This window comes from Ptychodera flava, chromosome 11, assembly GCF_041260155.1.
Source record: "Ptychodera flava strain L36383 chromosome 11, AS_Pfla_20210202, whole genome shotgun sequence".
Taxonomy (NCBI): Eukaryota; Metazoa; Hemichordata; class Enteropneusta; family Ptychoderidae; genus Ptychodera; species Ptychodera flava.
In genome coordinates this window covers 28014841-28039482 of record NC_091938.1, presented here as the reverse complement: position 1 = coordinate 28039482, position 24642 = coordinate 28014841, and the positions used below count along the sequence as shown (strand labels likewise).

At 39.0% G+C, this 24642-nt stretch overlaps 4 protein-coding genes and 1 long non-coding RNA gene across 5 annotated transcripts; 2 read left to right on the top strand and 3 right to left on the bottom strand.

Moving 5' to 3' along the window:
* Window positions 1-2592: 2592 nt before the first annotated feature.
* Window positions 2593-9639, top strand: LOC139144459 (CUB domain-containing protein 2-like). Its single transcript, XM_070715159.1, has 5 exons — window positions 2593-2693; window positions 3054-3389; window positions 7745-8083; window positions 8908-9246; window positions 9554-9639. Exons 1-5 carry the CDS (start codon window positions 2633-2635, stop codon window positions 9637-9639), a joined length of 1161 nt encoding a protein of 386 aa, XP_070571260.1. The 5' UTR covers window positions 2593-2632.
* A 301-nt stretch (window positions 9640-9940) lies between these two features.
* LOC139143094 (uncharacterized) lies at window positions 9941-12358 on the top strand. The gene is made up of 4 exons (XR_011554525.1): window positions 9941-10058; window positions 10600-10818; window positions 11710-11916; window positions 12278-12358. It is a non-coding gene; the product is annotated as an uncharacterized lncRNA (long non-coding RNA).
* A 5105-nt stretch (window positions 12359-17463) lies between these two features.
* On the bottom strand, window positions 17464-18444 carry LOC139144458 (uncharacterized). Its single transcript, XM_070715158.1, has one exon. It carries the CDS (start codon window positions 18442-18444, stop codon window positions 17464-17466), a length of 981 nt encoding a protein of 326 aa, XP_070571259.1.
* Window positions 18445-18801: 357 nt separating this feature from the next.
* On the bottom strand, window positions 18802-19401 carry LOC139144457 (uncharacterized). Its single transcript, XM_070715157.1, has one exon. The coding sequence runs from the start codon at window positions 19399-19401 to the stop codon at window positions 18802-18804; it is 600 nt and encodes a 199-aa protein (XP_070571258.1).
* Window positions 19402-20229: 828 nt separating this feature from the next.
* On the bottom strand, window positions 20230-20781 carry LOC139144456 (uncharacterized). The gene has a single exon (XM_070715156.1). It carries the CDS (start codon window positions 20779-20781, stop codon window positions 20230-20232), a length of 552 nt encoding a protein of 183 aa, XP_070571257.1.
* Window positions 20782-24642: the final 3861 nt, after the last annotated feature.

The following is a 24642-nucleotide window of genomic DNA, read 5'->3' as shown; positions in this document are numbered from 1 at the left end:
ACGTACTATTTGGATTTTCGGCCGTTATTTGTGTTCTATGGGAACAGTTTTATTTAATACGTGTTACAGGAAAACGAGGTAAACTACAATGAGCAGCCTCTCAGTTGTCCGCAAGATGTATCAGTAGCTTTTGTTCGAAGCTCAGTTTAGTGTTGAATCAGTAAGCTTAGCGTTCTGCGTTACAGTGCGTGCTTGCGACCAGTTCCAGTCTACACCTTTTCAACGCATCGGAAACTGGAGTTTTAAGCTGGACTGTAACTCTGGCAATTTCAACTGATCTCTCATTCCCAGCCATATGCTTGATATATCGCTTTTGTCGACCATGCTTTTGCAATTGACGGCTACCTTAGGTAGCCACGACATACTTCCTGCTGGGAGCTGGGAAGGAGACTGACGCATGCGCACTCCTCCAGATCGAATTAACGTAATCTACTTACGCTCTTCACTAATCTGGAAACCGTTAAGACGTAAGAAAAACGACGGCACGCGAACTGACCTACAATGTTCATTTATGTTAAAAACTGATATATATCCGAGTATGTTATGGTTTCAAACTTATCGTCCGCTCAAATGCCATATTACACGGATTCAAGATTTACCATAAATCAAAAAATGACCAAAATCACTCAAGGAAGGTGGGTCTACCCCTTAATAGTCGCGCCAGCGACTTACTGACTACGCAGGCGCAGATTCATAATACACTATACGAGTAACTGGAAGTGTACCCGACTTTCGTGGGCGTCGCCATGTTTTTTTTGAGTTCTCGTAAATAAACAAATACGAAACGTGCAAAGTGTTATTTTATAACACACATTTAATGAATATATCTCTTTTATATAGCCAGTAAGTATTATTATCCACCATGTCACTCATACAAAATATCGTTACTATCACGCCTCAAAAATAGAAAAAAAGAAAGGAAACTGTCGTGCATATAAACGAGGACATACCCAAAGAATGCTGGGATTAAATTTGGAAAAGTGCCCTCTGTGTCAATTACAAGATGCAAAAATTGCCAATTTTCAGCTTGCAAGTGGAAGTTGGACAGTACAGTTTCTGTTGCAACGATAATGTTGGCACAATACGTCCCTTGTTAAACACAATAGGAAGTTATCATGATAAAAAATTGCCAATTATAATGTCTAACATTTTTAAACATTAAACAGAAGATCCTGGAGGGTATCGTGTACATGAACTGTTTTCATCAGAGAGTAACCTGGGGTAAACTGGGCATAGTTTTCGTACAAAAATATATATAGCAAGTAACAATTAATTATATTTTATTCTTTACTATTACTAATTATGAATCAATACAAATAACATTTCTAATCTAATAACAATTGGCGCGACACCAAGGGCTGAGCCCTCTATAATATTATCTGAAAATAGAAAAGTACCCTACGCCTCACCAATCTGACCTTTAATATGTTGCAAGAGAATAAATGTATTCCTTACTGGATATACAGTGAAGAGTTTAAAAATAAAGCAATCCCACCCGGTTTTGTTACGCAACGCTCTCTTTTTATTGCCAGATAACATGCACTTCTCCAAATATTATTGTCACTTTACCTTGTTTGAATATATTTTTTAAAGTATTTATCACACTCCAAGTCACCTACGGATACGTGGTCAGTGTCCATTTAAGAAGAAATTCAAATTTAAAAACTCAAAATGACGAAGGGGTTTTGTATTTCTTTTAACATACATCACTCGTCTGTACATGTATCTCAACCATATCTATATTTGTGTCATAGTGAGTGGTGCGCATATGCGAGTGTCCTCTGTTGATACTAATTTCCTACATTATCTGCCATTGAACGCAAATGAAACTGCACGGTAGCGTATGGATGCTTTGATGTCATTTCCACAAAACTATGACATTTCGAAGTCGTCCTCCATTAATTCGACCAGGACTATTACTGAGGCACAATTTATATTGATTAAGTCAATGATTCTTGAATAATATTTTTCTTGTAACATTATTGAATCATCATGACAGCTATCGCGGGTAATACAATACTAGATGTGCAAAGGGCTTCGTTTGCAAATTGCATCAAAAGCACACTGAATTAACTACATCAGCCACATGCATTGAAAGTTAAAACACTCATATATGAATAGCAAGTCAGCCGTACTCATAAATTCGTGAAAAAAGTACAGAATGTATATAAAACAGACACTTCCTTGTTTCCCTTTGGTGTTGGTGTCATTAGACTGAAAAAAATTTTACGCTTGAATTTAGAAAGTCTGGAATGGATAGGTAGAGTCACAGTTAAAGATTTAGATGGATTAATTTTGAATACTTATGTAGGAAACCTGTTTCAAAAACGCTGTTGTAGGTCATTGTAAAGTCACCATACACCAACATATACTAGCAGAAGCGTATGTCGGCTAACAAATGGACACGACAGACTTCCAACTTTATTGAAAAAATCAGGTATTGATAATACAACTTTTGGGCAGGGGTATAAACTAGTGGTAAAAACTTATGTGGCCAAAGTTATTGAAATACCAGATAATGAGAATGTTAATAGGAGTAAATATTTATATACGTGCTTTTATTTTGTTCTTTTGGAAAGATTGTATAAAAAGTGAATTTTCTTGCGGAGATGGTTCGTGTGTTGCTAATTATATGATATGCGATGGGAAATACGACTGCTCTACAGGAAGAGATGAAACATTTTGTGGGCAAGGTATTATGAGTATATATTCGATCCTTCAACTGTTAAAGACCCAGGATGTTCAACACTGCGCTGAAAGCGATCTATCACTGCCATCACTGCCACCTGGTAGTTGGAATAAAATGTGTTTTGAATAGCTCAACCCACTGCTTAGTATGCGCTTCAATAAACATACTAATGACTAAGTGTGTTACGGAAGATTGGCAACGTCTTTGTGCATGCATAACAGACAATTTCAAATAAATCTTAACGTTGGTCCACACTCACTTGAAAACCATACTTTAGTAATGCTTGCCTGCACTGACATTTGTTAGCCATGTCATTTTGATAAGTTGAGATTGACATAAAGGTAATCATATTCTTAATTTACAGATTGTGGATACGATGTGTCTCTTGCGACAGGAGAATCGGTCATCGTGAATTCGCCTAATTATCCCGATAATTACAGCGATAATGTCAATTGTTTTTGGACGATTACAAACAAACATGCTGGTAGTATTAGACTTGCTTTCGACAGCTTTGAAACAGAGGAGCTCTACGATTATGTACAGTATGGCACTGGACTTGTTCCTTATGCTGATACGTACAGGCATCATGGCAATGTAATTCCAAGAGCCTTAACATCAACACAAAGTGTCTGGATAACATTTTATTCGGATAGGTCTGTTACAAACCTTGGATTCGAGATTGTGGCAAGTGCATTCGGTGGTAAATATCAATACAAATGTTCACTCACAAAATGAATTTATTTTTGTGTTCTATTTATTTTAGGGGTCAACAGACTCCAAGAAAATAACTAGAATGCAAACAAACAGTATAGTGGCGCGGCATAACCAAACTTTTCGTAACAATTTTGCATTTTGTGATAAAAGCATGAACGTCACGTCAATGGTCTATTGCATAGATATAGATTCATGCCCATCATATTTTGAACATCGTATATTTTGGTACTAATTTCTTGATAGTACATAATTTGTTATTCAAATGCAAAAACGGGGTACCATAGTCGGTAAATGGTATTATTCAACTTTCTTTCGTTTTAAAAAACATGAAAAGTAGGGAAAGCAAAGCTTAAACAAAATCCTACATTTTTGTCAGTGATGCCCGTGCTTGGCACTTCCCGGGCCTGTGCTTGCTTTTCAATGGCTTGTCAGCTGGCGAATATTTATTCCTTTCCATGGTGTTTACATAGGCTAAGACAAGTTTAAACGACAATTCTGAGATTGAACATAACCCTCAGAGAGTTTACGTAGTTCAGTATTCACAATAAACAAAGTGCACATTCAGTGATATACAATTACAGCAAAGTTATTCCCAAATTTTGAACGTTTTGAACATGTCAGCATAGCTAAATTTGAGCTGCTTTATAGAGTTTAGAGGCAATAATTAGATCGACTGCGTATCGGATACATGCTTTAAAACTATAGAAAATCCTTCTAAACTTGAGTTAATTCTTAAAGATCATTGGCAATAATTAGATCTGCTCAACATCGTATATATCCTGGAAATATTTAACTGAAGAATGCCCAGCTAAATCTGAGCTAATTTATAAAGTTTATCGGACATATCTAGAAAAAAGTACTTAAGAAAGCTAACTAAACTTCTGCTTATTTATGAAGTTCAGAAACTATAATTAGAGCAGTCAAGTATTATGCATGTCCATAGCTTTGTTAATGAAGAAAGCCAAGCTATCTAAGATGTATATATACAAACATAAGCCGCTGCGATAATTAGATTTGCTAAACATCGTATACTGGAAATATTTTACTAAAGAATGCCAAGCTAAACCTGAGCTAATTTATAAAGTTTTAAAGATAATTAAATCGACTAAATATCGGACATATCTAGGAAAAAGTACTTAAGAAGGCTAAAAAATTATCGATAGAAATTCCATTACAGAGTGTAACAGTCCTAGGGATAAAATCAAATTTTCTTGCAACGTGAAGTTTTCAATAATGACTGAGCCCTAAGGCGTCTAAGTGGCGAATAGAATAGCAATTGAAATCTAAGAAAGTTACAATAAAATTTGACTGGATTAATTCCCTTTAAAAAAGTCCGATCAAAAACTTTCCGCCGAAGGGGGAGAGAGAGATAACAATGTTTTCAGGAATGTTTGTAATTTGTATTATAGTACTTAAAAACTTAAAACGAGTATATTTCAGAAAACTGTTTCGAAACTTTCTCTACACGGTCACTCAAATATTGGCAGCGAGGAGACCAAACAACAGAACAGTTCTCTAACTTGCTTTTTACTCAAGTTACATACATGGATGTCAAAGTTCTCGGAGAAGAAAATATTGCACGATCTCTTCATCACATCAAGCATTGTGAAAGCCTGTTTACACATTGCCTTTTGAATGAAAGACAGAAACTCCGATAACACACAAGTCTCTTATCTCAGACACTCTATTTAACTGACAGTCATCTTGCTTATGACTAAGCAGCTTGTCGTTGACATTGTCAAAACCCTTAGCAAAATCTATACAAATGTTGTCAACTTGCTGCTTGGAATCACAGAGTACCATAGACAGAGTGGCAACACTTGCATGCCTTTTGATCCATGGTCGTCTCGGTAGACTATTGGCTTTTCATATTAAAATGAGCTTCAAAGGTGTTAAACCTTTTGGAGGCTTTGTTTGTGGTTGATAATTACACGAGATTATGCAATACATACGACGAGATGGCATCGTACTGCCAGTCGCGTAGCAACCATAGTTACTTTGTGAGCTCTCAGGCCAGAAACACTGCTTCACGCCAATCAAAACATAACACGCCGGCAGTTTCATAAACATGTCCTTTCTTGACGCACGTGTAAAAGACGGTATGACTGACCGTAAACCATTGAGTAAAACCAGACAGTATCGATAAAAGACTTTCAAATTTGGTTCAAACACACTCATTATATATTCATAAAAATATGAGAGGAATTTTCAAAACGGTAAAACCCACTTTCCTGAGGCTCAAAACATTCCCGTTTTTGCCAGCACATCAATTCCGATCAGCACCACACGACAACAACAACACAAACTTTGTAGAACATACTTTCGCTTCACAATTCCGAAAATTACCGAAGGGTGCATGGTCGGCACTCTTCGGAAAAGAGAGCCAAGAGCTTGGTGAGGCGAGGCAAACATGGATTGCTTACGTAACGCTTGTGCGCTTCATGCCTTAAACAATAGCTGTTGCCACTCTGTCTGTTACTCTGTGTTGGAATCAAGAGACTTAGAAAGAAAATTAACGTATGATGATAAATTAGTTGCAGTTTATCGACCCTGAAGAAAAATCGTGTTGAACGTCAGTTACATAGCTTTCAACAAAAGGGTACACATTAATGTCAAGAATACATGCATGTTCAAAAACCTTCGCCATAAGTGGCAAAAGAGAAATTACACGATAATTATTGACCAGGTGTATATTACCACCCTTAACCACAGTTACAATATTACAGTGTTTCAACTTGCGAGAAAAAAATCCCCGATAGATATTCATTTGAAAATGATGGAGAGAGAAGCGATTTACTTACCGGGGACATTTCGTTTTGACTGCGTATTGTTTCGTCCGTCTGAGACAATCTTGTAATCTAATGCTAGGGAGAACAGACTCATTGTGAACCAAATGATCTTTTGGTCTAATGCACAGTAATAGTGCGCAGCTTTTGAATTCGTGAGTCTGAAGTGTACATAGAGAATTATTAACCCTTCGAGTGCTGTATTTTTACCATCAAAATTTTTAGTGCAACATTTTTTCCAATTGTGATGAACGCTTCTGTAATTTTAGGGATAATTGTGGAGAAAATGAACTCAACATTTCATTGGCACCAGTTTTTTATCAAAGTGTTGGCAAACATAGAACAACCATTGACTTGGGTATATTTGTAAGGGTGACAAAAATTGACTTTGGCGCTCAAAGGGTTAAACGAATTCGCTCTGTAGCGGGAATAGTTGTAAACAGTCGGATTGTTAGGATGACGCCTTAAACCAATCTATTGTAGTTTTTTCACGATACGCCAGTAATGTTAAAGCACACTATTGACCGTTCATATCAAAATATATTGTACACCGTACATTTGTAATTTCGGGCATTTAACAGTCGGGTAAATGACATAACAGTTGCAGCAAATATATATCAGGTCGCCTTTTCATGTTAAATTCAAATCAAATTCAAATCAAACTTGATTATCGTACCGTACATGAGCTATTTGAAAACGTGAATTGTTTGTGTCAGAAAACATATAACAACAGAGGCGGACAAACATCATGACTTACCGCTGGATGACGTAAAAGAAAAAAGCGTACCATGATGCGATGGCAGAATAAGCAATACAATAGACCTATTCACGAGTATGTTTAAATGTCGTTTTATGATTTGTTTAGTGGCATGTGTTGAACATTTTTTTTCTTCCACTATGAGAATCAAAAGTAACCTACAGTACTGGCACCATAGTGTATACATTAACAAAATACAAGATCAACAGCAGACAACATAAGTTTAGTAAATCTCAAATACCTTGCAAAGATTAATAGGGAAAAGTTTTGTCACGACAATTGTCCCTTCCTCAGACTCTCATAATATTGCTAGGATGAGCTTGGGCAAATGAGCGAGGGCACAGGTCGAGACTCTCCTATTCCACCACGTGCTAAGCCTTTGCCGGACCCTACCTATCAGAATTCGTTGCAAGCTCAGTGTGGCTCCAAAACACGTTAGCCATAAAAAAGATCATCTGATACTTGAAGGATACATCGCTCACTTGACGATACAAGTAATTTGCTCTGCTGGCTTTTACTAATTATGACACATGCCACACACAGTAGTTTCACCTGGGCAGTAGCTTTAATGGAGGGCAGTATTAATCACATGCTCTATACTGACACACTAATAATTTAAGTTTTGATGTTTAAATAATTCTTTCGTGAGGTGGCATAGACATATATTACTGCTTCATGTCTCTTCACAATGTTAATCTTGCATTTCTACAATATCCATGGTCATCCATCGCCATTTGATGATCATAAATCTTGTTGACAAAACTTGTTTTTGTGAACCATACTTTTGAACTGTTTCAGAATGCGCTTTTCATAGCCGATTGAGATCTTTGGAAACGTTGGAAATCGCTTCCCCGTCATATCCGAATAACTATGGCAACAACGTGTACTGCATATGGACATTTACAAATGAAGATGGTGGTCAAATACAAATACATTTCCACCATTTTCAAACAGAGGCATTTTATGATTATTTACAAATTGGAAATGGAACTCTTCCTGGTCCAAATGCCTCAATGCATTATGGGAACAACATTCCAGAAACATTTCAGTCATATGGATATGAAGCGTGGATGACATTCCGCTCAGATGACATAGTGTCGGGATCCGGTTTCCTGGCAACAGTGTCAGCAACAGATGGTAAGTATAAACACAACATGCCAGTATAGTGGATAATTGCATACAGAAGTTCATGCATTGAGTCACACACTTAAAGCAACGGTATCGCTCTAGACAAATGTCAGAGTCACATTAAAATTTGTGATATTGAGAGGTTTTCCAGTCAAAAAGCTAATTTTTTTCTTATATCGAAATTGTAGCTGAATGAAGGAAGATATTGTATTTTGCGGAGCGTAACGTGCTTCAAATAACGTGCAAGGAGTGTTGCCATATGTATAAAGTAAAAATCACACTTTTCTGTATTCAATAAAAATGTAAAATTTTATTTATTTATTTTTTTTTTTTTGAGAAATTGCATGCAGTAGCATGAGTATCATTTTTGGTGCCATCAATACTTTGACTGCATGCTGTAACTTGCCAAGATCCTGCGGGCCGCATTGAAAGGCTGATCGGTCTAATTTCCTGCAAAGTTCAGGGCACATTTTAGTCACACGAACAAGTGTTGTATTACGCAGACTCTAAAGGTAGAAAGTTGTTGTCTTTGACTTGTGTGTGATGTTTTTTTTAACATGTTAATGATCATCATGATGACATACAGTCTTACTATCATGTGGGTGTAATTTTAGAACTTGCAACTCATATTTATCAACATTAATTGATGTCAACGTTTGATCGAAAGTAAAGATTCAAGTTTTAAGTTTTTAAATATGTTCTGCTATTCATGCTTTCACACTGTATGTGCTCGATATTGCATTTTTATGCAACACGAAATTAAGACGATGCAGGTTAAAGCAGCGGTCTTAAAGATTGGTTTTAATGAAGTCACTTTTATCATATCATTGTAGAGTGCAAATACGAGTACAAGCTGAATCAAGCAGACGAGATTACAATTACTTCACCAAACTATCCGTACAATTACCATGAAAACATCGAGTGTACATGGATTATTACTACAAACACAGTTTGGGGAAGAATTGGACTCTTTTTTAACAGTTTCGACACTGAGTTGTATTATGACACAGTGAGCTTTGGAAGCGGAACCACTCCGAATTATGATATAGGTTTTCATCATGGGGATGACATTCCCGAGAACTATACAACAACTGGAGGTGAAGTTTGGATTGCGTTTGATTCCGATTACAGTGTAGTAGGCAAAGGTTTCCAATTAACGGCGTTTGTAATTGGTAAGCAAACAAAGTAATAATGTCAATGCATTGCAATCTTTTCTTTTAAATAAACAAAAAAACATGAAATTAGTAGGACTCATTAAATTTCTTCAGAGAGACAGTAACATTTATGCATAACCAAAAATTCATAAGCAAATTGATGCGCCATATTCCACAGACAGCAATTTTCAGATTGAGTTTATTTGCCGATGAAGGTTTTTGTGCTTCAACCGAAAATTTCAGTTGCAAAACGCTAATGTGTCAAGATCAAACATTACACCTTTACATGAATTGTAGTATTTAAAAAATCATTACTTTTTTGCAGTCAAAAACTGCACAAACGATGGAATGTGTGACCGTGACGAAGATTTGTCAGAAATGTCATCGGGTAATTATCATAATAATGACTAACAGTGGGTTACTTTGTTGTTGTTATGTTTTCAGAATTTTGTGAAGGGACGGCTAAAATTTGGAATTGTCAATTCAAAACGTTACGTAATATTTGCAGATAATATATGCATCGAAACAGATATAAAACATTTTCACGATCCAAACAAAGCGAACATGCATTATATTTATCGAGAAAAACGGTTCGATAGAAGTTCTCAAACCTACTGACAGTTTGGTGGACTTTAACTACAAACAAAACGGTGCATTTTGAGGGAATAACAGTATTAAAGCGAATATGTACCTTATTTGCCCAGTAGTTCCGGAAATTTCATGTAACATAGATGAATACGAATGCATTGATGGAACTTGCATACCAGTTTCTTACGTTTGCAATCTTCAACAAGACTGTTCTAATCATGAAGACGAACTCGATTGTGCCGGTAAGTTCACTTGATACTTGATTTGATCATTCTCCGAGATATTTTAGAAAACTAATACATTCTTTTACTCGTTCTGACTGTTCATCTCAAATAATTTAACAACCATGTAATGGTGACTCAAAACGTACTATTCAAACATAAATAGCAACAAGAGTATTCAATGTATATGACTGTAAATGAATACAGTAGTTTTCGAACTCTCATCACTGCATAGTTCATGTACTTGAACTGATATCTGTAAGTCTATATTACTTATAGACTTGCTTTTGTGCCCTTTACCTATTAAATTCAATGCACCTGAAATGAATTTCATCAGCATATCTTCCCATTAAATGTAACGAGATTTTGCATTTTCTAGAAATTTTGTGTGCCACTTATTCGGTCTACATTCAACTTTGTTGTGAACATAGGAGTCTGCTAGGCTCCAAGTACGAGTAAACATATTTGTGTTAGATTTGAACTTTGACATTTCCCAATTAATCACAACCTTTCTACGTAGTAGGTTAATCACTAAAAAACTAGGCTGACTTACTTTCTTTAGGTGAAGATGTAAACCTCGCCCTTGGAAAACCAGCTTTCCAAAGCACAGATTTTCAACAACATCGCAAGGCTAGCCTTGGCGTAGATGGCGTGAAAGAAGTTACTCGGTGGTTGACATGTTCAGCTACCCATGATGACGCCGAACCTTGGTTCAAAGTTGACCTAGAAAAGTTATATCGAGTTCTCAGGATCCATTTGTTCAATAGACAAGATGTCTTTCGTAAGTTTAGTCATTACATTTTATCCATATCAAATGTTTTCCAATCCGAATCAAAAGAATAACCCTCAGTCTTTGCAATCTTTGACATTGTATTCCTTGTTGTGTTTCCGTACCTTTAATTGAGGAAATAATGCAGGGATATGGGATCAAAAAACAACTATTTTTTCTGCCATTTTTGACTTACAGCAAAATGCGCTTTGAGGACAGATATTTGGAGTCTGTAATGTTTGCAATTTTTTATTTGATCTACCATGTCTAATGACTCATTTTGATCACTTGGAGTAAGAAAATTAAAACCGTCCTATTTTTTGAAATGAAAAATGTAACTTTTCCCAAAGGGAACGCAGGAATGGCAGCTATTTTGATTTTTCACATGACGGGAAAGCCCCATTACCTTAGGAATACCCTACCTCCCTACTTAGTTATCAGAGGATCAATTTCACATATCTGTCTTTCCTACAATGGCACCAGCTGGATAAGATAAATATAACAATGGAACATTCACACCTTTGGGGGATTAAAAGTCTTCTGATTGTCACTCGAGTTGGTCAGGCACTAAAGGATCCGGGTTCCAGGTACCATGCAAGTTACTGCAGTCTTTCCCTAATGAGTATCTGTAAATATTAATAGGTAATTTGTTTCTCCACTACAAAACTTAAAGCGCTGATCCCTGATTTTTATTGTTTATTATGTAAGAGAGTGGTTAAAGATTCATTGAGGAAACTTTGAGCAAAAGTTTAAGTATCTACCTTTCGAGGTTCTTACTATCTGAACACTTTGACATTCTCTTAAGACTGGGCAATATGAACATGAAGTATTTCGAAAACAAAAGCTTAAGTACTTTAAAATACTCTAACTATGTTATCGATTTCTTTTCCTTCTAATTTAAAGGTTACCGTATGCTCGGTGCACGATTGCGTGTTGGAAAAAACGAAAACCACTTAAGGAATGCAGTTTGTGGTAAGCCTATAGATGCAAGCAATAGAGGCGAACTTATTGTAAACTGTCAAGGGAAGATGACTGGACGATACGTCAGTGTGGATATACCAAACCGAGTGGAATATTTAAGTGTGTGTGAAATAGAAGTATATGGACAAGGTATATAGTAACGTAATCAACAATGCCCGACACAATAGGACTTGAATTTACAGACATGACACGCCGAATCTAATAAAATTACATTTTATATCAATAAAAGATTCATATACTTAGTACAATTCAATAATCATTAAGACATTAAACGGTCTTCAGTTGCCAATAATACTGTACTTTTGATGAGCAAGGTATGACTAACTGAAGAGGTTATTCGTCGTGAATTCAAAACAATAAAATAAAAATAACACTATCTTGACACAGCAAGTGAAGAAGACGTTTATATCTTACTTAAAGTTCTACCGAACGACTTACCCTTTATTTAGACAAGTTGTATTTTAAGCAATGCCCCATTCTGTAATTCCAGACGTAAGCAATTGCTCAGACGGGTCAAGTACATACAACATGACTTCCATACAATGCTGTGCAGGATATGAATTGAAGAACCAATCATGTGAAGGTATTGAACTCTGTGCTTATGACTCGGCAATCGTGGGCCGCTTCCTTATTTTTAAAAGACATCATATTCAAATGATACTCATTTTTCTGATTGATAAGTAGGTAAGAATAACAGACAGTGTTTTCAAGGATTAAATGTACTTAGAATTTATATAAGGTAATTTGGAGGTAACAATTTTTTTACAAAAACACAGAAAAACAGTCGCTCTGATTCTTACGAGGAATGGCGAATATATAAGGGTTATCATCCTAAAAGTAATTCAAGTATTGAAACACACTTTCTTTCCATTTTTGTCATTTCATCTATTAACTCTGACCAGACGCTTACAAAGCTATTGATTTATGAATTGTTTAATTTTCTTGTTTCGAATTTTCAACACTTGTTTTACTACAGAGTTTATATTTTCGTAAGCAGGAGTCATATTTGACATTGTAATTAATAGGCATATAATTGATCTGTTGACATTGATATTAACCATTGTCTATTTATTCAATTATACTGCATAGATATTGACGAATGTTTAGGTCTCGGAAACATTTGTAGCCACAGATGCATCAACGTGCCGGGATCTTTCTATTGCAAATGTGAGAAAGGTTATCTGCTACTTTCAGATCGAAGATCATGTGAACGTAAGTAAATGTGGTTTTTTTTCCAACTTTTCCAGGAACATTTGCCCCTTATTTTAATTTTATGCAATAATTGATGTTTTAAATATTGCTTTCTAGGTTTACCAGCATTTGTAGCAGTTTCTGAACCGCCTAAGATGCAGTATGATGCAGCCTTAGCTTGTGACAGCTACAACATGGCTATTGTGAAAGATGACAGCGTTGAAAAGAACGAAATGTTAAAAGACTTTAATTTCAATTCTGGAATCTTTTGGCTAAATGCAAGACTAACACTGAACGGGCAAGATCTCGAATCAAGTGACGGAAAAGCCATAACTTGGTCAAACTTTCGACCTTATGAGCCTAACAGGGATGGCAGATGTTTGACGACGTCCGGGTTTGAAAAGATCTTGTATTATATGGCGAATTGTCACCAAGTTAGATCTTCAAGACGTAGTAGCACAACTAGTTGTAGAAGAACACATATTTAATCTCCCAGTATTTCGAACGAGTGTGACGTCATCGAAGAGGATGATTCCCCCAACATGACGGCAGTATCCGGCTCGAAGGGATACAGCTATGTTTTGGGGAAACGCGAGTGTTCGACGATGTCACATGAGTGAGAATACTTAGAGATTATATATTTATCACATGCATAGACCCACTTTTTTATTTAAAAAAATCACTTGGGCCTTCATTACAGTGGTTTGCTTTGAAGCATCGGAAGTATTCGAAACAGACATATTGTCTAAATTAAGGTGTTGCAAACACTGTCAGATGTGATTATTAGCTGAGCAGCAATTCAAGTCGATCACAGTGAAATCAACTCTGCCAAAGTTGAAACATTGTCTTACAGCAGGTCAGGTGTAGTCAAAAGCAACTACACCTGAAAGCAAGTGATAAGACTTTGACAGTGTATGATGTGGTGGTGTTGTTGTTGTTTAGATTGCGTCTGACCTCCTGCTAGACAATGTTTCAACTTTTGCGGAGTTCATTTTTTATGATCGACTCATGTTACCGTTTAGCTGTTGATTGCACCCGACAATGTTGGCAACACCTCGATTTAGACAATATGTCTAGCTCATCTAATGCCAATGCTTCAAAGCAATTCACTGTATGTCAGCGTGGTGGGTTAAGTTGTTCGGTGTCAGGTGACTCCGTTCACATTCGGACGCACGTTCTTCTTGATGCGTCAGAGTAGTCTTTCGCTGTCGGATTTTCCGCGCAAAGCTTGAATAGATATAGCCGTTATCATCGAGGACAAGGGAGAGGAGGATGATATAGTATCTTCACATACATTATTTTGTTTAAAGGTAAAGTGATAATGTAAAACATGCATCGAAATCAAGCCTTTTTTGCTGTTAATAGCGGCGCTTAAACGTTGTTTATCTATACAAACTTTGGAACACACTGCACAATGTTGCGGTCGTCATTTTTACTTCTATCAAAAAAATCGTGTCAGATTCTGACTTCGGTTGTAATATATAAATAAAAGTACCATTGAACTGTAACTTATCGCTCTTGTTGACCATTTATGCAACCACTCTGCACCTAGGAATATTAAATTGCTCGAAACCGGCGAGGGCCGGAGGAGTACGATGCCGTATAAAGAGCTACGTTCGCACATATTCTCAGCGCCTGGGACGCTGTTTGAAATTGAGAGGAAAAGTGTATCATCGTTCGTCGTAATTATGAATGAAACTAAAATAAAAAACAATTACAATAAACAAAGCGCAACAAGAAACTTTTAACATTTGCCCTGTAACGTTCATTCGATCTCGCTTTTTACTTTTGTCTTATGAAAACACTTCATTGTGGCAGCGGCTCCAATCGAGCTTTCGACAAAGTGGCTCAAGCTACAAAAAGGAGCGTTTGCCGTACGGAGCTACAGTAAATATTCTCGCTTTAGTACAGCCTACCGTAGAGTCTACAGATGCTAAGAATTTAACCCGTCACCTACAGGGTGATGTGTCGATTCTGATGCATAATATTCTCAATATATATTGGACTCTTGTTCGGTGAAAAATATGTCGATTTTTGAGCGATGACTAAGCTTTTTACGGCTTGTGACAACAGTTAACTTACTTGTTTTCCTAAGTTGAAAAAAATAGAGAAACTTTCACAATCATCGTTATAAAATGCTTTGACGTTTTCGCTATATATTACCTTTGCAGCAATTTTCAGTAATTTACATCTCAACGAAAATGCTTACAAACAGCTTTAGTATCTTTAGCAGAAAAAGTGCCGACCATATACCCTACTTCAGGACGTCCTGTAAACCGTATAGCTATAGTATGACATCATATTGCCTATGTATGTGATAATATATATATATATATATATATATATATATATATATATATATATATATATATATATATATATATATATTATCAGTCCATCATCAAACAGGCGTTAGCCCAATTACATGATAAGGTATGCATAACCCACTAACCCCCAATGGAGTAAAGTGCCATGCTCAAGGGCACAACACCGTGCTAGAGACTCGAACTCCGCATCCTGACAGTGAGTCCGTTACTCTGGACCTATTGGGACCTACTGGGTCTTGAACCGGGTCTCAAACTAACCACCCTCTGATAGTTAGTCCGTTACCCTAACTACTTGGCCACGGTGCCTCCTATTTATCACATGAACTGGCCCGTATCTTCACCTGTGTAACGTAAACCAGCACAGATAAGAAATCCATATGACTCCTGTTGTACGTCATCGACCAGAACTTTTTTCCTGCATGGCACCGTTCACATATCATTCAGGTACCGATATAGACCGATTTGACATTTTTACAAAAAGGTGACCCGATAAATCCTGACATAGAATCATAAAAGGCATGTCCAACGAAATTTCGAGTACTATAGCTATTCCCGAGAATCGAATGGCGATACCGTCGATCTTTTTATTTTTAATGGCTCAGTAACAGTAACATCGCCACGCTAGTCGTCGGAGTCGTAAGGCTCAATGTGGACGTCGTACCTAGCGATCCCGGTTGGCGATAAACCCTAAATCTACACGTGAATGTAAGTTCAACTGAATAAAAAATCTTTGAAAGAGCGACACACGAGGCAGAAGCATAAAGTCATTCGACTAACAACGATAACTTTCCTTCATCACACAAAAAGTTCCGTAAGTTCTCGCTCGGAATCAAACCTGCAGCGTAAGGCTGTAGTGAAGACATGAGCTGTCGAGCTGTACAGGGCTGTGTGTAGAATCCGACGTATTTCGAAAGTTGACTCAGACAACCCTCAAAACAGAATAGAGTTTCCGTCAAGTAACAAAATAAGGATGTATCTACGGGCGATATATGTGTCACTGCAAACATCAAAGTCAAAAACATTGACGACCAAGATTGTAGCGTGCAAACAAATCCTTTAAGACTCAAAATAATTTGTCTGCGACTACTGTGCAATTGTCATCTATGAATGATATTCAGTAATGCGTTCCTCCATAAATAAGACGAAGCAAATATCCGATCAAAATATCACGTGGCTTATTCGAATATAAGCAAGTCTTCCAGAGAACGTATAAAAACCTAATGGAACGATTAACTGAAATAAATCAGAAAATTACAGAAAAAATAAGAACTAAGCTAAAATTCATACTCTGTAATGACCCAGGGGTCAAAGGTCAAATCAGTGGGTCAAGTCATAGGACCTGGCTCATTAAGCGCCCTCTAACGGTGACTGGTCGCTTACTTTTGTTTACAAGATCTCATTTGCATAAGCAGCCTTGACTTTCAGAGTATGAACAATTTAACTGCTTTGCAACAATTATAACTAAATCAAAGTTACATGAAAATACAATCACTGAAGCAACTAAACTAATAAGTCTTAGATCAAACATGAATTGACTCAATCAATGTCCGTACAAGTGTTCTTTGTCCTTGGTCATTGTCCGTATAGATTTGCCTTGCAGGGGCGACGCCCTTGTATGCACAAGGCCAGCAGAGTTCCTTGGAAAACCCATTCTGCTGTTAACTCAATATGCAATAAGATAGAAATTTACCGGATATTTTGTGGGTCCATAGACATTTGTAGCACTGAACAGGCTGAAATCTGTTCCGCAAAAACGTCTTTACAAGCAATTCTGGCGAGGAAAAATGTGCTCTAATCTCCTTGACTTAAATCTTTCAAGAAGGCGTTTCCCACACTAATGGCTGTTAGGCCAGGTAGTGTCTTTCTATGCATCGCGTTGTGTAATAGAAAGGTAAACACTGATTGTATCAATGAACTCAGTCTTGAAAACGTGCAATGGGTCAACACACTCTACGCTGATATCAATTGGAATCTGTAATCTCTAACCTCAAAAAGTGAACAGAGAATTTTGGCCGTAACATTCTGGTCCCCTAATTGTGTAGATGGTATTCAGAACAATTATAAATTCAGTATGCTTAAATGGTCAAAATTCAAATCTAACTAAATAAATGCGAATAATATACTGTTCATATATTGCTAATAAAGAAGGTTAAAGCTCTTAGCTGTTGTTGTGTCCTTCAGATGAATCGTCGACGGCATCGGCCTCAAGGAGCACACACAGTTTATCCACTGGGCGCCGTAGAGTTGTCGTTCTGGTTTTGACTTCTGCAAACCTGACGAGTCCCTTCTTATCTTGCATCACTTCAGTGATTCTGCCCATAGACCAGGAGTTCCTTGGCGCTGTGTTGTCAACGACCAACACCACGTCTCCAACGTTGAGGTTTCTTCTGATCTCGAGCCACTTCTGTCTCTCTTGTAGCAATGGGAGATATTCCTTTACCCATCTCTTCCAGAATATATCCGCCAGGTACTGCACTTGTCTCCATCGATGGCGTACGTAGTTGTCATTCTTCTGAAACAAGCCGGGTGGCAGGGCATGTTTTGGCTTCAGCATCAACAAATGATTGGATGTTAATGCCTCTAGATTGTTCGGATCTTCTGACAGCCTGGTGATTGGTCGGCTGTTTATTATGGCTTCTACTTCACAGAACAGTGTTTGGAGTGCTTCGTCTGTCATATGAAGTGGTTGTTCTTTGAACAAGAAAAAGATTATTTTCCTTACGGTTCTGATGTGACGCTCCCATACTCCTCTGAAATGGGAACCTGCAGGGGGGTTGAATTCCCATTTGATGTCTTGTTGATGGAGCGTCTCAGCTATCTTCTCTTGGTTCCATTTCCTTATACTCTCCTTCAGCTCTTTGTTGGCTGCGATGAAGTAAGTCCCATTGTCTGATCTGATGGACCTAACTTGTCCTCTTTGTGCTATAAATCTTCTGATGGCGTTGATGCACGAATCTGTGTCTAATGAGCAGGCTACCTCTAGGTGTACCCCACGAATCGCCATGCATGTGAAGATCTCTCCACACCTTTTCACAGTGATGCGACCACGTTTGACCTCCATTGGTCCGAAGTAATCTACACCTGTGCGCGTGAAAGGTGGTTCTTCGGGGGTAATGTGGTCCTTGGGTAGGTCTGACATCTTCTGCTCACAAACTTTCGCTCTATATCTCCTACAGATCACACATCTGGTTATGAGATTGCGGATTGCTGTAGGTGCACGTAGAATCCAATATTTTTCTCTTAGCTTTGCCAGCATCGAGTTCCTTCCAAGGTGTCCGACTTCTTTTTGGATTTCTTGGAGGATGATTTCTGACACTGGTGAGTCTTTAGGTAGCACTGTCGGGTGTTTGCTGTTCGGTGATACTGAGGCACGTTCAGAACGTCCGCCAACTTCCCTTATCCAAGATTGGGTCTAGCTTATATAATGGGCTGCATCTCCTGACTTGTTCCTTTCTCTGTAGGAGTGCCATTTCATTTGGGAAATGCTTTCGTTGCACTATTGCATGATTGCATCTTCCACCCCTTGCAGTTTCTCTAGTGTAAGAGGTGGAATTTGTTTTTCACAACTCTTCTCAGTAATATCTTCGTTGGTGCCTTCTTCGCGTTCCTTGCGGCGACGATCTTGAAGATTTTTCTTCGCTAGCAGGAACCATCCAACCACCTTCTTTAGCTTTGTCAGACTGGAATAGCGTAGCAGGATCTTCTCTACTGCAAACTCTTGCTCTACTAATACGGTACTGTACACGGATATTTCCCGCTTAACTTCTGGGTCTTTGTTACTTAGCGCCCTGGAAATGCCTTCTTGTGTTGGCCATTCACTTTCTGGTTTCCACAGGAAATCTGGTCCCTGCAGCCATCTTTTGTTTTGCAGGAACTTGTCTACAGTCAGTCCCCTAGATGCATCATCAGCTGGGTTGGATTTGGTATCAACGTACTTCCATTGTTTACGATCTGATCCTTCACGTATAATATTGATTCGGTTATCTACGAAGGTGTGAAACCTGGAGGTTTCATTGGCACAGTACTTAATCACTGAAGTGCTGTCTGTCCAGAAGTATACTTTGTCGTTCTTAATGTCGAGTTCCTTCTCTAACATTCTGTTCATTCTCACGGCAACTGTAGCTGCTGTTAGCTCCAGGCAAGGGATTGTTATTTTCTTCGTTTATGAATCTAATATACGATGCGACACCATATCCGTATTCACTGGCGTCAGAAAAATGATGTATCTCACATACCTTGACTTCTCCGAAGTCCTCTGGTTTGTAGCACCTTTGGGCTAAAACATTCTCTAGTTTTGGAAGATCTTATAGCCACCTTTGCCATTTCTTCTGGTCGTCGTATCTGATCTTTGCATCCCAATCAATACCTCTACGACACAATCTTGGAGTAGTATTCTTGCAGGTAGGATGAATGGGGCTGCAAGTCCAATGGGATCGTACACTGAGCTGATAATTGATAGTATGCCTCTTCTTGTTGCAAGCCGGTTTTCAATGTTGATCTGGAATCCTACTGTGTCTGACTAGACCGACCATGAAGTACCTAGGGCACGCTCTACTGGTAGGCAGTCGTATTCCAGCTTCAAATCTTTGATTTCTTTAGCTCTTTCCTCTTTCAGTATGGCTTCTAATACTTCACGGCTGTTGCTCACCCACTTCGTTAGACAGAAACCGCCCCTTTTGCAAGCAGCAGTCAGATCTTGTGTCAACTTAATTGCCTTCTTAACGTTCTCCACTGACTTGAGGCAGTCATCTACGTAGAAGTCTCTCTTTATTGTATCCACAACTTCGTTGTCGAATAGTTGGCTGTTGTCATCGGCCATCTTGTGCAGTGCTGTGTTCGCGCAGCTCGGGGATGATACTGCACCGAACAAGTGAACATTCATCTTGAGGACTCTTGGAGGGCTTTCTATGTTTCCATCTGGCCACTAATAAAAGCGTAGACAGTCGCTGTCCTCCTCTTTAACTTTTACTTGGTGAAACATAGCCTCTATATCTGCCATTAAAGCGATTGGTTCTTGTCGAAATCGTAGTAACACTCCCAGTAGATTATTTGTCAGATCCGGCCCTTGTAATAGTAGGCCGTTCAACGACACCCCTTGGAACTTCGCAGAACAGTCAAAGACAACACGGATCTTCTCTGGTATCTTTGGGTGATATACTCCATGGTGAGGTATATACCATACTCTTCCGTCGTCTCGGTCTAATTCGTGATTTGGGACTTGTACTGCATACCCCTTCTCAAGTATGTCTGCCATGAACTTCTGGTAATCGGCATGAAACTTTGGGTTGTTTCTGAGCTTTCGTTCAAGGCCTTTGAAGCCTTGTAAGGCATACTGCTGGTTGTTGGGTAGTCGAACTCTCTCGGTTTTGAATGGAAGTCCCATTTTGTAGTGTCCATCTACTAGCTCAATGGTTTCGCTCACTTTCTGTGTGAACTTCTTGTCTTCTTGGGAGTGCTCCCTTTTGTCGTCTATCATGCGCTAAGGAAAGTCAAGGTCAATGGAATGCCGCACCAACCTGTCTACTTTATTCATATCCTCTATGTCTTCTACAGCAATAATTTCTGTTCTGAAGCTTGGAGGATGGATCTGTTGTCCCGTGTTGCAATATCTGGATACGTGCCAGGGGATCCATCCTATTTGTGTTTTGCATGCATGGGGCATTTTACGCAGACCGCGTATCGTCTCCACAGGGGTGAACACTTCTATTTCACCAGTGCCTAACATCAGTCCTATTTCGGCATCTATTCTTGGAAGTTTTATGTTCTTCAGATGTGGCAATCTCATGATGTCTTCTTGGCGGGGAATGAAGTCTTCAAAGATGCCTATCGTTGGTTTAGTGTACACTGTTTCAAGCTCTACTGGTGGCTCTGAGCAGTCAAGGTCGTACACTTCTATGCCTGTGACCGTCTCGCAGGCAAGGGTGCCTCTGCCTATTGTGGTGTCTACTGTCAACCTTGTATTTCTACCCAAGGCTCTAAGCTGTCTTTGTAACGTTTCTGTGCAGATGATGCAGCTCTGCCTGAGTCTAGAAAGGCATAGGTCTGTACCATTCTTTTTGAGCCCTTCAGCTTCGCCTTAACTGGGATAACAGTCAGCAGGATCTTGCGGTTCTTGTTCCTGTTGCTGTCATCATCATCTTGAGCACTGGTCCCCATACAGGGCTGTATTTCTTCTACATCTGTGGTGAGGCAGTTTACTGTGGTGCTCTCTGTCTGTATTGGCGTCTTGGAATCATCATCATCCTTATTAGCAGTTGGTAGACGATCCTGATGTAGCACTGTTGGGTGTTTTCCTTGGCATTTGGAGCATTTAGCTTTCTGCTTGCATTGCTTACTCCAATGACCGGGCTTTAGACAGCTAAAACATACACCTTGGTTTCTCAGGAAGTTAACAGTATCTTCTTGACTGGCTGCAATCAATCGTTCGCAACTATCGAAAGAATGATCGCTATCTTGGCAGTGCAGGCATGGTTTCTGTTGAGCTTTGTGTGGTTTGGAGTTTGAAGTGCTGCTCTTCTTGCTCCCTTGGTTGGTCTTCTTACTGGTGCTGGTGACACTGGTGGCAAAAGATAGTTCCACTTTCTCTGTGGTTTTCTTCTTTTTCACCGGGTTGTCGAGACTATCCATGGCCTGTCTGCTGTAGTCTGGGCATGACAATCTAGTAGCCTCAGACTTTACCAGGTCGACAAGGTCTTCAAATCTTACTTTCTTTTTGGCTTGTCGTATCTTTGCCGTGCGCTTACTCCAAGAATCCTGCATAAAGTAAGAAAGCTTCTTGACAATCCGCTTCATATTTTCTGAATGCTCTAGTACTTCCAGTCCGTCAACACATCAGGTTGCTGTCTTACATCGATTCAGGAAGATGGCGACCTTGTCTGGCTTGATTGGAGCCAGTCTAAAATCTTCCTCAGGTAGGCATTGGCTATTTTGTTCGGATCACCATAACGCTCTTCCAGCTCCTCCATGGCACCTTGATATGCTTCACTTACGTCTATACCTGCATACCCTTGGACTATTTCATGGGCTGTACCTTCAGTGAACTGTCTCAGCACAGTAAGTTTGTCTTTGTCATGTAGGGCAGTTGGTACAAGTTTGGTTTCAAAGTTGTCTATGAATGATCTGTACTCCATGATGTTGCTATCAAACTTCTTTATCACTGTGAACATTTTCTTTATTGCTCTGATCATCGCCCACTGTGCAGAGTCACGTGTCGTCTCACTCATGTTACTGCCACTGCTTCTGACGGAGATTCTGGAAGCTGCCACGCTGACTGCCTTTTCTAAATCATCCGCCTCGCTGTGATTATCCCTTTCTATTGTAGGAGTTTTCTTCTTATACACTTGTGCTGGTGTTGTGGTCTTCCGTGGTTTTGTTCTGGACACAATGGACTTGTCCTCCAGTGGTTCAGTCTTAATATTGATGGCGATATCGTCCTCGAATTTGTCACCCAAAAACTTATTTAGGGATCTAGCTCTGGCATTGGCTACGGCAATCTTCGTGTCAAGTTCATGTTGCTCCTCCTTGAGTCGAAGCTCGTGTCTTGCCATGGCAGGCTCCATTTCTCACCTCTGCCGCTCTTCTTGGAGTTGAAGCTTATACTTAGCACGCTCAATTTCTTGCTTCTTCTTGAGCTTGGCTGACATTGCCAACAGTTCAGCCTTTTCCCTTTCGTCTGCCAGTTTGGCAGCTGAGAGTGCACTGTGGCTCGTATGGTGACTAACTCCACTCAGTCTGTCAACTACGGACGGTTTGGGTATGCTGACTTGAGAGACGCTATATAGCGTCTCTCAAGTCAGCAAGTCTGGTCTTACATCCTCTTGTGAATGAATTGGTGTTGGGTTCGCTTCATGTTCGCTCAACCATGCACCAGTGTCTTTACGGAAGGTCCCAAAAATGTTTTTGACATTGGCCAGCGAACGAAGGTGTTCGTCTGGCACCTGATCCTTTGGGAGTAATTCTTCTTATTCATAGCCGGTGTGTACAAAGCCTTGATGCAGCTCTTTCCACACTTCAAACTTCAGTTTGATTGAGAATAAGTCTGCCTTATCAGTGATGAGCGCTTGTATTTCCCTGGACTTTTGGGTTAGTGAACTCACTGTTTTCTCTAAGAGGCTAGCTTTAGTAGCTAACACATATTCAAGTCCCTTTTCGGACAGTGTTCTGACACGGTCGCTACGCCTGGGTTCTTGCGATTCCTTTTCAGGTGACGAAGCCTTTGATTTCTGTTCTTCGTGTTCCATGGTTTGACTTAGGTGAATATCACAAGTCTGATGTAATATCCGTTAATGAGAAATGTAGCACGCAAACAAATCCTTTAAGACTCAAAATAATTTGTCTGCGACTACTGTGCATCTATGAATGATATTCCGTTACTAAGCTAAAATTCATACTCTGTAATGACCCAGGGGTCAAAGGTCAAATCAGTGGGTCAAATCATAGAGCCTGCCTCATTAAGCGCCCTCTAACAGTGAATGAACGCTTACCTCAGTTTACAAGATCTCATTTGCATAAGCAGCCTTGACTTACAGAGCATGAACAACTTAACTGCTTTGCAACAATTATAACTAAATCAAAGTTGCATGAAAATACAATCACTGAAGCAACTAAACTAATAAGTCTTAGATCAAACATGAATTGACTCAATCAATGTCCGTACGAGTGTTCTTTGTCCTTGGTCATTGTCCATATAGATTTGCCTTGCAGGGGCGACGCCCTTGAATGCACAAGGCCAGCAGAGTTCCTTGGAAAACCCATTCTGCTGTTAACTCAATATGCGATAAGATAGAAACCTACCGGATATTTTGTGGGTCCATAGACAACTGTAGCACTGAACAGGCTGAAATCTGTTCTGCAAAAACGTCTTTACAAGCAATTCTGGCGAGGAAAAATGTGCTCTGATCTCCTTGACTTAAACCTTTCAAGAAGGCGTTTCCCACACTAATGGCTGTTAGGCCAGGTAGTGTCTTTCTATGCATCGCGTTGTGTAATAGAAAGGTAAACACTGATTGTATCAATGAACTCAGTCTTGAAAACGTGTTATGGGTCAACACACTCTACGCTGATATCAATTGGAATCTGTAATCTCTATAACTCCAAATAGTGAACAGAGAATTTTGGCCGTAACAGAGATTATGATTCACAAACTTGAATGCGATACTTTGTGTCATCGAACGGAATCTTTCATGCTTACCAAGGTTGTAAGCGTAATCGAAAGTCATCTCTGAGAATGAGAATTATTGTTTTGATCGTGTCGTTGCATTTATTCATAAATATATTTGTAAATATTCTAAATAGCTCTGAAAACTATGGCTATCCGTGGCTAGCACGGTGAAAGCCA

What these genes read in the sequence shown, in the direction of transcription:
- LOC139144458 (XM_070715158.1), bottom strand. Translation starts at nt 18,444, where the DNA reads ATGTCAGACCTACCCAAGGACCACATTACCCCCGAAGAACCACCTTTC.
- LOC139144457 (XM_070715157.1), bottom strand. Translation starts at nt 19,401, where the DNA reads ATGTTAGAGAAGGAACTCGACATTAAGAACGACAAAGTATACTTCTGG.
- LOC139144459 (XM_070715159.1), top strand. Translation starts at nt 2,633, where the DNA reads ATGATATGCGATGGGAAATACGACTGCTCTACAGGAAGAGATGAAACA. An exon ending in TGAAACATTTTGTGGGCAAG is followed by an intron (nt 2,694 to 3,053) that starts GTATTATGAGTA and finishes CTTAATTTACAG; the next exon opens with ATTGTGGATACGATGTGTCT. An exon ending in AACAGTGTCAGCAACAGATG is followed by an intron (nt 8,084 to 8,907) that starts GTAAGTATAAAC and finishes ATATCATTGTAG; the next exon opens with AGTGCAAATACGAGTACAAG.
- LOC139144456 (XM_070715156.1), bottom strand. Translation starts at nt 20,781, where the DNA reads ATGATAGACGACAAAAGGGAGCACTCCCAAGAAGACAAGAAGTTCACA.